This window comes from Grus americana, chromosome 2 (genome assembly GCF_028858705.1).
Source record: "Grus americana isolate bGruAme1 chromosome 2, bGruAme1.mat, whole genome shotgun sequence".
NCBI classification, from domain to species: Eukaryota; Metazoa; Chordata; class Aves; order Gruiformes; family Gruidae; genus Grus; species Grus americana.
The window spans coordinates 56,432,096-56,445,465 of record NC_072853.1 but is presented as its reverse complement, the minus strand read 5'-3'; the positions used below and the strand labels follow the sequence as shown (position 1 = coordinate 56,445,465).

The 13,370-nt window shown below is 39.6% G+C and overlaps 1 protein-coding gene across 11 annotated transcripts in view; it reads left to right on the top strand.

Annotated features, from left to right (window-relative positions):
- LOC129202037 (uncharacterized) overlaps positions 1–11,913 on the top strand; it is a 36,080-nt gene extending 24,167 nt beyond the window's left edge. For 4 of the 11 annotated variants that reach the window (XR_008575597.1, XR_008575595.1, XR_008575591.1 and 1 more), the window contains 3 exons: positions 4,073–4,166; positions 5,083–5,364; positions 6,058–7,398. Coding sequence is in view for 1 of the 11 variants with exons in the window: in XM_054813996.1 (XP_054669971.1) it covers positions 1,874–1,946; positions 6,043–6,365; positions 8,330–8,438 (505 nt within the window). In the remaining 10 variants the exon portion in view is untranslated. Of the gene's footprint in view, positions 1–1,873; positions 1,947–4,072; positions 4,167–5,053; positions 5,365–6,042; positions 7,399–8,329 lie in introns of those variants that run through there. The other 7 variants (XR_008575598.1, XR_008575596.1, XR_008575592.1 and 4 more) reach the window with 6 other exon arrangements.
- The last annotated feature ends 1,457 nt before the right edge of the window (positions 11,914–13,370 follow it).

Sequence of the window (13,370 nt, the reverse complement as noted above, 5' to 3'; positions counted from 1 at the left end):
CCCACGCAGGGCCTGGTGCAGCACTGCAAAGCATATGCATACAACCGCTCAAACCGCCAGTGATACCTAAGAGGGTCTTTTATGGACCACAATGATTTCAGACAACTCCTTTTCCACTGTGACCCATCAATAAGAGAAGCTGCATTAAGGAGAACAAGACTCCCTATGTTTGCTCTTTGGACAAGGAAATGCAGCAGATGATGTACTTGTGCCTATGTCTGCAATAGGGCAGGTGTGCAAGGACAGGTGAGAAATGGCCAGACCGCCTGTTTCTGTAACCCCACACCCTGTCCCCAGCAGCCTCACAAGCTTTAATTGCATGGGCTGGTAAGGGAGAGATGTTCTGCAAGTGTAGGCTAGAGAATTATTCTTGAAATCAAATAATTATTTACTATGTTATTGGATTTCCTTATTAGTATGCATTATGCCAAATAATTGCTTTCAGGCTTTTGTTTTAAATGGAAATATACTAGGGATATTTAATGACTGTTTCATTACTCTCCATCTTGAAATACAAAAATAAACAAATCGGCTTTCATTAATCTCAATCCATTATGCAGGTACAGGCATTCGCTTGTGTATTTTTCTGACATTCAAAAGTAGTACTTCCAGCCATAGCAGTACAAGTAATATAACCAATCATACTTGAAAACATTCAATTTTAATTATTTTATGATACATGCTCTAACATTAAGTAATATAAATTGTAAGTAGTTTGCAGGGTAGGGACTGTGAATGTTGACAAGCCATTTGAAGAGATTCTTCTGAAAACAGGTCATCTGGAGAGAGCATAAATGCTATCAAATGGTGTCACAGGCTTCTTATCACATTAAAACACCTTCAATCAGCTCTGCTGTCAACTATGTAAAAAAGAAAAAGGCTATTAAGATCTTTCTGAAACCTCAGCATTATACATTAGTATGTTCATATTTAACCAGTACAGTGATCTATTTTAGGAAGTGTGAAAACACAGGGGGCAAACAGAAGAGATCATATTAAATAATTAAGGCCTAAAAACATTGGAAAACAAAATCTTCACGTTGCAACACTGTACAAAAAACTGGCTTATGTACCCAGGAGTGTTTCAGATGAAAAAGTGTTGCTATCCTTGTGATAGAATAGATTTAGTTAATCAAAAAATTATATGCACTACAGAGCAGAATTAGTGTAAAGTATGATCTAAGACCCATTTCTGTAAGCAAAGCAGAGACAAAGCAAGCAATGAACTGCCTGCTCATTTAACACGCTCACCTGACAGCTGTAAATATTAGAATGATTATTTATTAGCATAATAGAAGGTACTCTTCTAACAAAAGATGACTGTATGGGTAGTGTTGAGGTTGTACATGGAACCATGTACTTTCTTCAGAGAAATAGCTGCAGAAGGATAGAGACTGGAACTAAAATGAGAAGGCACATGGAACATGTGGGAAAAAAACAACAAACAAACAACCCATAATTACTTAGCCACAGTGCTCAATAACAATTCAGAACCAAATGGAAGTGTACACCAGGGAATACTGTTGTAGGGGGAGGCTGTCTAGGATGATAACAGTCCTTACTATACTAGAGAAACCTCAAAGGTGTGTAGAGGTGTTAGAGCATCTGAAAAGACATTTGTAAGGAAGGAGCATGACACTGCCACAGGTAATTGGCCTTACCTTCTGTGCTGGTGGGAAGTGGTATAGCTCCACTGAAGGAGAGGGAACTGAACTGATTTTCCTTGTTGGAGGACTAGGCCTACTGGTTTGTGAGATAGGAGCTTTCACAGCCCATTGTATACAACAAATGTATTTCAGTTCTTGTGTTGATGATCACTTTGATTCCATGGCTTGAGTACTAGAGATGATAAATTTGCATTTCTGTTCTACAGTTTGCTTGAAGCAAATGGTAGCAGTACCAGTAAAGGATGGCGAATGACAATGAAAATAGGCTCAAGCCATATTGTGTACCTAATGCAGCTAAAATGTTTGTAACCTTGGCATGCCAGTGAATAAGAGGAAGTTTTGCATTAGCTGTGGAGACATGAACTCAGTAAAATGGTTTAGCCAGTTATTTTGTTTTATATCATGAAGTTTGATATATTTTTAAATATAAAAATAATCTGTGCTTAAATTCAAAGATGATTTGTTGGCATTCCTTCATGATATAGTCTGTTCTGTACACAGATGCCATTACAGATTAGCAACACGTTTTTTTCTTTACCATGTACTTCTTTTACGACACACTGCACTTTATTCCACATACCTACGCATTGCTTATGTTCCTAGATGTTGCTTTAGTGTCACTGTGATCTAACGAGCAAGCCTATACAGTAATATGAAACATTCTTGCACTGATAGAGTAAGGATGATGAAAAACATCTTAATGGTGTTTACTATTTGCACAAAGGCATTGTACAATTGTGTAAGTCCCTTGATTAGATTTGTACTTTCTACAAATGCAGTTGTTTCAGTATGCTGTAGCAGTCACCTTTATGTGGAAGTACATTTCATATTATGTATGAAAGCGGAAATGCACTTAAAGTTTAGAAAGAATATTAATTTAAACTGTCCTTTATTTCTACTACTCACATTATTTAGAAATATGTAACAGTAAGTTCAGTGTGCCCATATGAATAGATATTTGTGCTGGGAATGAAGTAGTCGTAGTTGGTATATAATTAAGACTTTGTCATCCAAAGATGAAGACCTCTTTTAAAATGTGTTTAGGAATTATTATATTTATTTTACAGATAGGAAAATGTGAGACAAATGTGTACTGACATCCAGTTAGTCACAGAAAGTCACCGAGAGCTGGAAAAGGACTCAAGTCCACTGACCTATAACCTAGCATCCTGTTCTATGGACCATGTTTTTCCCCTGGTCTGAGAGAAATTCGGTTCCCAGTGATTAGGCATTCATAATCCCTGGTTTGCAGCATGGGAAGGGCAGTAGGAATAAATTCTTCTCAATTAAACTATTAATGGAGAGGGATGAGGAGGTAAAAGCATCCACACAGTTAGCATTAGACACTTAAATACCCAGTCTAGAAACTTGCACTCCTTCTGTAGTTACTGACTCTCCCCTGACTATGTACAGAGCCTGAAGATCTACTTGCCTAAGTTAGTCTCCCAAGTCAGGTAGCAAAAGCTATAAGGAAGAACAGCTTCCACGAGCCTACACAATTTCATTTTAATTCTTACATTGCTTCTGTATTCAGGCTAAATATTAATTTAAGCTTAAGAATGTTTTGATGTGTAAATAAACTGCTGTAAGAGACACTGCTTCTCTCTTCAACAAGGCTATGAAAGACTGGTGTGACTTCCATTGGCATCTCCTGACTTTCTCATGTTAATCATCCCTGAAGTTCAAACACCATTCAAAAAAGGGATCAGCATCTTTTTGCAGCAGCTTTGAACTTTCTTTATTCAAAAGGGCAGCTAGAACTATAATTAGGTACAGCTACTCTTCATTATTTAGCTCATTTATTATTTATATCTTCTTCCCACAGTGCCTGTGAACTTCACATCTTGTGCTGCCAGAGATGGGAGTCTGAACGTTACTCTACTCACTTTCACAGGCTCCAAATAACACAGCAGTCCCTGTGGCCTGGCCCTTGATTCATAAGCTGGGCTTCAGGGTGCTGACCAAATGCAACCAGTGACGTTGCAGCATCTAGCATCCCAAGCAAAAAAATTACCAATGCACTCTCTCCACCTTTCAGGCAAGCAAGCAGAGATGAATCCCCCTGTACACAGTTACTACCTGCATGTGTTGTAATTCTTGTCACTCCCTCACTGCAGTCTCTCCCCACGTCATGCTGGGTAAATTTTTTTTTGATGTTTTGTGGGTTATTGTATTACCAAGTTCTGCAGGTATTCTGGGCAGTGGCAGGAGAGGTAACTGTAATTTTCAATGGGGATAAATGCTGGAAGGACATCATGGGATGGAGTTATAGGCTGTTTTCTTTTAAGCTCCTGATGGTCAGTGCATTATTGTCTTTTTACAAGGATCATGCATGACCGGAATGGTGACAGCTTTAGTAACAACTTGCATTGCCTCTTGAAGAACAAGTTTCCTCTTTTCTGCAGTGTGCAGCTTTCATCTTTCTGAGATGCCTTCCTCCTCGAATCCTTATATGTGAAGGACTAGCAGATGGAAAGGCAAGAACTTGAGAACAGCCTGGTGGGTATCGAGTGGGTGAGGTTAAAGTGGAATATAGTAGAATTGCTAAAGTAGATTTGAAATTTCTGCAGAGCTTTTTTTTCTATTCTAAAGAGAATAAATAAAGGTTTAGACTACAAGTTGTTTTAGAAGAAGGGCAGTGCAGAAAAGGAAAACCACTGACCTACTTAAAAAGAAATGAAAATGCTTTAAACCTCTTGGGGTTGAAGTTAAAAAAAAAAGTAACAAAAAAGCACAACACAACGAATGTGTGCATGAAAGGAGACAGCATCTTCATTTCTTCCCTAGAGGCAACAAAATTCTACCAGGAATAAATCTGACTTCTGGTCAAATTATTATTACGCAGTTGTTATTATTATGCAGTTTAAAGGGATATTTTTACTTTGCCTAGTAAGACTTTTAGGGTGAAGACTTTCTAATGTGTTAGTATCTTGTCTGAAAACAAATGCTTCTCACCCTGTCAGGTACAAATAAGTTTCTGCCATCCTTGTCTATTATCCTGTTTATTATAACAGTTATACTGTATTTCAGTAACTTTTTTTTTTTTTTTACTTTTATTTTTCCCCTGACTATTACATAGACACCATCCTGGATGACCAGAAGCTGGTTTTTTATGTCCTTTAATCTTTGATCTTTTCTTTTTGAATGGTCCTTCCAGGACTTAATGCTTCTGTTGGCATAGCTCTCGCTATCACCAGGTCATATCAGCCTTTCCCTTGCATCAAAGTGGGTCCCCAGGGAGGGAGTCTATTTTACCTAATGTAAATCAAAACATGCAGACCTAGGCAGAGCTACCTCCACAGCTCTGTGGATAATAATTACAAGCACAGGAATTACATTTGTCTTATATCCAAAGGTTTGAGAGTAATTACGTCTGTTGGGGACAGGTCTATTTGATATCTTTGTGGATTATTAGGATCCAGCTGTTTCCACACTTTGATACCCGTGGTGAAACAAATTGCTGCCAAGTTGACAGGAGCGTCCTGGTGCACAGGTCCTGCTTACAACATGAGAGCCTCCCAGAAGTGTGTCTCGTGCATACTCACACCTTTCCAGGACCCAGCACCAAGCCTGGGTGCCAACAATGTGACTGCACCTGAGTCTGGGCCAGTCTTTCACCACTGAAGCTGACACAATGATTCATGATAGCCACACTGGAACAGGAGACAGAGGAGCCATGTACCAGACCCAAAAACATGTATGTCCTTACCCATCTGTAACTTGCTATTCCTGCAACCATAGACTCTGAGGTTTCAAATTTCTCATTTGTTTTCCTCTTCTGACCGTGTTCCTAAGGACTTAATCTCATCCTCTCTTTTAGTTTCTGATGTCCAATCATCACACTATCTTTAATTATCTTCAGTCTTCTCACACTTCTTCAGTTTATCCTCTTCACAGATCCAGGCATGATTTAACCTCTCCCATATTGATCAATGTAGTACCCTTGAACTCACCTGCCTTTCCTGTTTGTTGCCTCATCATACTTTCTCTTTTCATCTCTTGGTGTACGTAACAGACAGTTTACAATTGCTATCTGGGGTTTCATCCAAAAAAAAAACCACTTTAATGCAGCTTCTGCCCTTGTACTTTGCTGACACTTGTCTATTATTAATTTCAGTAACTGTCACTTTTTTTCTCTCTCCTGAGTAAATGTCCTAGCGATTTCAATCTTTCCCCATTCCCAGCCATTCGGAATATTTCTGCAAATACTGTTTCCCCAAAATTTGGCCGCAAAATAAAGTTCTAACTTTCCTTTATTCTCCAAAGGCTTGTTTTGACTTTCAAGGCCTCTCCCCCCTTATAAAGCTTCATTCGTAACATTTTTTTATTTCTTCTATTCAATCCCCATCATTATTTTGATTCAATTGTACAACAGCTATTTCTTTTTCAGAAACTGGGTGACAACAGGAACTATGGGACCAACAAACACGCCAGGTATCATCTTGCAGCATGGACCGTGCCTGACAAAATCCATGGTCCAATCTGCACTACCCTGCTGTCACTCCTTGAAGATAAACAAGGACCTACCTTGGCACTAACTCATCAACAGAAATGCCTGTCTCCACTGCAGGTGATGTCATACAGAAGAACGCTCTTTCCATCCTGGATGTTGTTCTCATACAGAGTGACAAGAGATTGCCTGACTTGGAATTGCCAGCTCATGTTTGGCATGAATTCAGCCCTCTGGGCTGCAGGATGGTGAGCTATGCACCAAAACTAAACGCATGGGAGCTCCTGGGCAGGCCCATGTGCAGATCTGGTGCCGTCAAGGCAGTGATTCTCTGGAAAACCTCCTCTTCTGTTACACTATGATGCCAGTCTGCATTGCTCACTTCTTTCATGCTTTCTCTGTGCTGCCCACTCTACTGGGGAGAAATTTTCTACATGTATGAATAGCTAAAATAACCTTTCAGTTCCTCGTTAAAGTTGTTCTTTGCTCTGATATCGAAAAACCCATGACAACAGTTAAGACTGCAGCAACTGATACCGGTCACACTGATGGTATCATTTGTTGTGTCGTTTGTTTGATGCTGTTGTGTAGTTTCCTTGTGCTTTCCCATCTGTCCCATAAGTACTTCTGTCCTCTCCTGTTTAATGCTTTGATTTAACCTCCTGGAGACAAGGACAGGACGTAAGAGGGGCTTTACTCAGAGGAACTGTTCCAGTGACAAAACTAGTTCTAACATGTCCTTGCAGAAAAAGAGCTATATTGGAAATTATGATAAAGGCTTGAGTAAAAGAGTGGTGTAAAGGAAAGGGGAACCAAATCCAAGTCCTATTGCAAATTCATTCTTCTCTCACAGTTTCTCATCCATTTGTGGTGTGGATGATTCTAAATTGCCAAATGTAATATTTATAATCTCAAAATCTGCTCAAATCAGTAGATGTTCAGTGCTTTGAATGCTTTCTTTCCTATTTTGCATGATCTAACTGTAATTGGTGTTAAGTTATTCCTATTTATTGTGGAAATACAAAATGTGTTACTTTGCTCTTAATCTGCATAGACTGAAACCATCTGCTGTGGTTCACAGTTGAAGAACAAGAGATTATAAATTCCATCTAGTATTTAGATCCAGCCCTTGTTAAACAAGTAATCATTACTGCTACCAAGTTGCAAGTCAGAGAAGTGTACAATTGTAATCGTTAACATTTAAGCACACAAATGACCCATTCCATTTTTAAATAAACCCAACATTTAAATGCACATTTATCTTTCTCTTTTACCTGATGGTGAGAAGGCAGCTTTTAGTGGCTCAGGTAGAGGAGGAGTGGAGGCTGTTCTCAGGTGAGTCAGTGACTAACTCCATGCTGACTAAAAGGTGATTTAACAAAAGAAGAAAAATCGTGCTGTGTTCAGTTGTGGGATCAGCTAGTTTGCCTCCAGAATGGCAGGAAGCAAGAGTCAGCAGGAATAGTTGCACAGTGAAAAGACCTATTTGTGAAATAGATATTTTGTTTGCATTGTACCCAGATATACTACAAGCCTGCCTGAGTTAAAGCAGTAACATGAGGCATCCTGTTTGCCTTGCACCCAGACATACCACAAGCCTATTTGATTTAGGGTAGGAAGTGAAATATTGTGTAATATCTGTTTGCTTGGCACAGTTGCACAAAAATAGTAGATCTAAGATAACTGTACCCAGTCTGCAAAAACTTAAAGGAATCCGATGGCCAGTATGCAGTCTGCAAACAGGTAGCACCCACCTGAAGAGGCTGGACTGGACTTGCTTGCAGAAGTGTGTAAAATCTGTCTGACAAGCCAGAACAGACTGGTTCTGACCTAAGGAAAGAGGAATTAAACCTTTGGACCAGACCGGTCTTGATCCACAGGAAAGCTATATGTAAACACGAGTGATACACAGTGGAGCTTGGGGAAGGAAGATTATGTCCTCTTCGGTTGTGGCTTCCCCTGCCAGAGAGCTTTCAAACTCAGCCACCACAGCCTTGGAGGCTAAGAATCATCAAATGATGTAGCCTTCAGAAACCACAATGCAGCATCAGTCTTACAGTATTGTAGACCTAAGGCTTCATGTTTAGGTCCGTATGTTTAATTAATGCTTGATTTTTAGTTGTTAACAGATGGATTGCCTAAAAGGTGAGCATAAATAGATGCCTGCTTGAATTATTGACTGGCTCATCCTCTCAGAACTCTCCCATTACAGTGGTCCCCAGGTCCCAGTTGTGACAATTGGTGAAAAGAAGTTTCTGCTCCCCACATCAGTTTGCCAGGCTTTGCAGGGCCTGAAAATAAACTCCTGCTGGGAGGAGTAATACCACACAGAAGCTGAGGACAGGAAGAGGGTATCTGTGAATCCAACGGACCAGGTCTCCTGTGCATGTAGATACTGGAGTGCTTTTAATCCACACATTGAACAGTTAAGTACTTACATTGGGTTTGGATTTTCAGTGTATATAAATAGAATTGTATCCCGCACTTTTATCTATGTCCACTGTCTGTCATCCTCTGGCGATCAAAATACTGATTCAGTCTTAGATCCAGCTAAATTACACCAGAGGTGAATTTGGTCCTATCTGATTGGTAACTATATTTTGTTTCTGTCCTAAATAAACTAGAGAAAGAAATAAGAGCAGCAAGGCTAAATGTGTTAGAGCAGATTTGAATCCTTATTTAGCTTTTTTCCATGATGCAAGTCTTCAGCTCACTATCTACCCTTATGTCTCCTAGAACATATTTTGAATGATGATGATGCACTCTTTCTGGAACTGTTTACTCAATTTATTTGTTATATTTGCGCAACATTTTACAAACAAGATAGGTCATTTTTTTTCCTGTTGACATAATTCAACAGGCTTCACTTAGGTTTGGCTAGAAGGAATTTGGTCCAGTTAGTTTTGTTTACAGATTTATTCAAAATTAGGAAATGCTTTTAAACTCTAGGTCTGCACCTAGCTTTCTGGCTGACCTTAGGACTGGAAAATGCCAAAGCCCAGTTTTTGCTTGTGAAAAATGCCACTTATAAATAAACATAGGAAACTTCCACCTCCTTATCTGGAAATTTTTATTTTATTTTCTGTATGAAATCTTTCAACCACCAATATTTAGACTGTTTTCCAAGGAAAAGTTCTTTTCCTCATCCTTTTAAGAGAGCAGGTTTCCCATAATTACCCTGGTCTGACTTACAGAGGAAGCAATACACTAAGAATTAAACTGTTGAAAGGAGGAACCACAGAGCTTCTTAATCTACAGTTGGTTTAAAGAGACTGAACCTTTTGCTGTCTTTAAATATATATCATGTATTTCATGTAATAGAAAAGGTTTTAGCAGAAGGGGATGATACAAGGCAGTGTTGTGACCGTCTGAGTGCCCCAGAGAGATTTAAACAGCGTAAGTTACAGGCAGAGCTCCTCAGTCACAGATGCCCTCAGAACTGGGTAGGTGTAAAACTATCTTAACGTCTAAACATCCTGTAGGATGATTCAAGCACAGCACAGAATCTCACCTCAGCACTGTATATCACTGTACTTCCCATATGTCATTACGGATATAACACATCTCCCTCCATCTGGAAAGACCTGAGATAATGAGCTTTATCTTCACAGCATTTTTATGCCTGGATAAACATTATGCTAGTTTGGTTCTAAAGGTCATAGCCTTTATAGCTGAGCCTTATAGCTGCTGTAATTGCCTGACTTCAGAGAGGATATAAAAAACAATTTCAGCTCCTTTTATCATATATAGTGCAAATAGCATACGTAAGTCTGTTTGGTTAGGCAACCCTCCTATCTGATTTAAAAGTGTAAAACTTCCCTTGTGTGTAATATTGCAGCATCATACATGCATCCAGCAATACTCTTTTGGTTCCAAACAAGGAGAGATTGCTTTTCAAGCAATGGGTACTTAAATGTGGAACTTGCTGCTGTGTGGAATGATGAATGCCAAACCGTACATGTGTTGAGAAAATGGAAATAACAAATCCATCAAAAAAACCCCAACAAACCACCAAAGGCTATGAAGCACAAATGTCACTTCTGGGATGGCAAATGCCTGAGCTTCAGGCTGTTAGGAACTGGAAGAATTTGTCATCAGTATTTGTTTGCCCTATTACAGTGTGCCTCATGCTCTACTATTGGCCACTGCTGGGCTACGTGGGTCTTCAGTGTGACCTCCTGCAGCCATTTCCACATTCAGATATTATGATTTTTAATAGACAAGTGTAAAACAGAGGGCTGTGCTGGTACCATGTTTTAGGAAGCAAAATCATAAACACTAAGTCCCAGTGAGGATTTTTTTCAGTTCACTTCAAACAGCAGAAGAGGGAAACTTTTTAAAGCCTTAAGTTTAGTGTTTGTTAAAAGATCGGGTTTAAGTCCTGAAGAATGTGCATATGCTTGAAAGGTTGGGATTTGTGAGACTGCACTATTATCTGCTAACAGATAGTACTCTTCTCACAAGCCTTGCCTTTCTTTGTTTCTTTATGGTGAACACTGTATTTATAACGAGGTTTAATTAACAACTACGTTAGAGCTTCTTTGCGAAGGTTTGGCTGGTTGATTTAGTCTGGCTTGTTATCATGAAACAAAAGGATGAAGTAAAGGGCAGGCTTTAATAGAAGAGATGGAGAGTCACTGGGCAAGCTGCTAATCTCTGTCAGAGTCCATACCTTGTATTGCCACAGCGTCTGTCTCCATCCTGTGATTCTGTTGCATTGCAACAAAAGAAGTAGAGTGCTGCACTTGTGAACTTTAAAGGCCAACCTGATAGAAAACATACAGCTACAATTCAGATTGTTCGAGGAATATGCACAGCGATGCCAGCAGCATCCTGTACTGTTTTAGATTAACAGGGAGTTCCAGTGCCGACGCGGGATACAGGGACATGGCACGTCACAGTCTTGTTATGTAGTGCCACCCAGAGGACGTTTGTGTCCGTTGCCACCTCTCTGCTTAGCTGGACCTGACGCCACATCTGAACAGACCAGACAAGAGGGGAGCTGGTGCTTTAGCTGAAACTCATCTTCAGCAGTAGTTTAACCGGAGCTACTGCACTGTGTACCGAAGATGAGGAACGAGCAACGGTTTTTTTTAGCTGTGGGCCGACAACGTCTCCAACTACTGCTGTTTTCTAAGTAAATGTGAGCCTTTATACTTCAGAGGTGTAGGGAAAAAAACAGCCCTATATAAATACCTATAGAATGAAAACATGTTGGGTTGGTAGAGCCAACTTCAGTGATATCTGGATAGTTGCATTTTTCATGAAATTGGCAATCAGGTGGTGCACACCGCCAGGTTTCTTATATAACCATGCATGGAAAATTTTAGGAAATAAATGGCAGTGTGAAGCACCACTCAAAGGGTTCATCAACATGAATTTGAGAAGACTGGTTTACTCACAGTAAGTGTGTAAATTATGCCCATCATCCTAAATGAATGTCATGATATGTTGCAAGGTATTCTGTTACATATGTGCTATATATATACTATAGAAAGAAAATCCAGCTTCTGTAAATTTGTAAATGTGCTAATTAAACAACTGAGAACTACTTATTTTAATCCGAAATATATTTCAGATTAAAATATTCAGAGTGTCTGGTAGCTGGTTCTATGCAAAAATTCTGTTTGCATTCATCTATGATTTTCTTCAGTGATTTCTAATTTTGGGTTCATCATGGCCTTGTATACAACCATTTTAAACTATGAGTAGTAAAGTATTTCCACTTTAACCATGGTAGCATAAAGTCTCCAACCATGTATAAGAGACATTGCTTGTATATTCTCAATAAATAAAGTGTGGTGGAGTAGATAATTCCATTGTGTAGTATGCCATTTATTATATACATCTCCATTTTCATTAGATAGCTACTGAGTTAAATACTAGAAAGAACCTAAGTCAAACACCAGGAAAAAAGCACTGTACAGCCTTTTTTTTCTTAACTGTGCCATGTTCTAGACCGCAATGCCTAATAGCTAAAAGAATCACACTTCTGAGCTGTGGGGATTAGGTCTTTTCCTTCTCAAGAAGGTATTCTTGAAGCATGACACTTGCCAAAACAAAAAAATTCGTGAACAAGGCTGGTGTTGTGAAGAAGGCACTTAAACTCCCAAAGCATTTTGAATGTCAGAAGGGAGACATTGTTCTGCCACCCAAACAATAGATGGCAGTGCTCTCTCCTACTCGGAAGGGCCTCCCTTCAGCTCATTAAGACTGTCCAATCCTCTGCATTTAGGAAAGATTGGTCAAAGGTGTGAATTGTCCCCACGCAAAAATCCACATCTATAAATTTTAGATCATGTCTTGACATGCAAAACACATGCCTGCAGTAGACAATGTACAGTATTTCCAAGCTAGGGAACATAGGACTCAGAAAGAGGATGGCGAATAGGGAAGTAATGTTCTTCGCAAATCTGAAATACGTCTTGGAAAATCTTTGTTTATAAAATTATCCTCTGGTGACAATATACAAGATAAAATGGTGCAGGCACCAGATACTCTTCACCTAGAGAAACATCTCTGCTATGAGGACAGGCTGAGAGAGTTGGGGTTGTTCAGCCTGGAGAAAAGAAGGCTCTGAGGAGATCTAATTGCAGCCTTCCAGTACCTGAAGGGGCCTACAGAAAAGCTGGAGAGGGACTGTTTACAAGGGCATGGAATGATAGGACGAGGGGTAATGGCTTTAAACTGAAGGAGGGTAGATTTAGATTAGATATTAGGAAGAAATTCTTTACTGAGAGGGTGGTGAGGCACTGGAAGAGGTTGCCCAGAGAAGCTGTGGATGCCCCCTCCCTGGAAGTGTTGAAGGCCAGGTTGGATGATCCTATGATTCTATGATTCACCTGATCCTGTGGCTCCCTTTTTTGTCAGAATAATTTGCACTATTTTGAATGGTTTCTTTAATGAAAAATGTTAGGAAAAAACTACTGTAAAAATTAAGGGCTATTCACACAGATTAAATTTAGCCAGGGAAATGAACCTCCTTTTGCTTATCCTATAGCCAGTGGGATGAGATAACTTCTACAATCCAGAACAGCTGAAATATTGTGTAAAGGAACTGACCATAAAAGAAGCTCTGGGAAATTAGTGCCCTAGGAAAGAGCTAAGAATATCACTGACCATTATGATCAAACTTCATGTTATGCTTGTATCAGGAATAGTGTGGCCAGCAGGACTAGGGATGTGATTGTGCCCCTGTACTTGGCTCTGGTGAAGCCGCACCTCAAACACTGTGCTCAGTTTTGGGCCCCTCA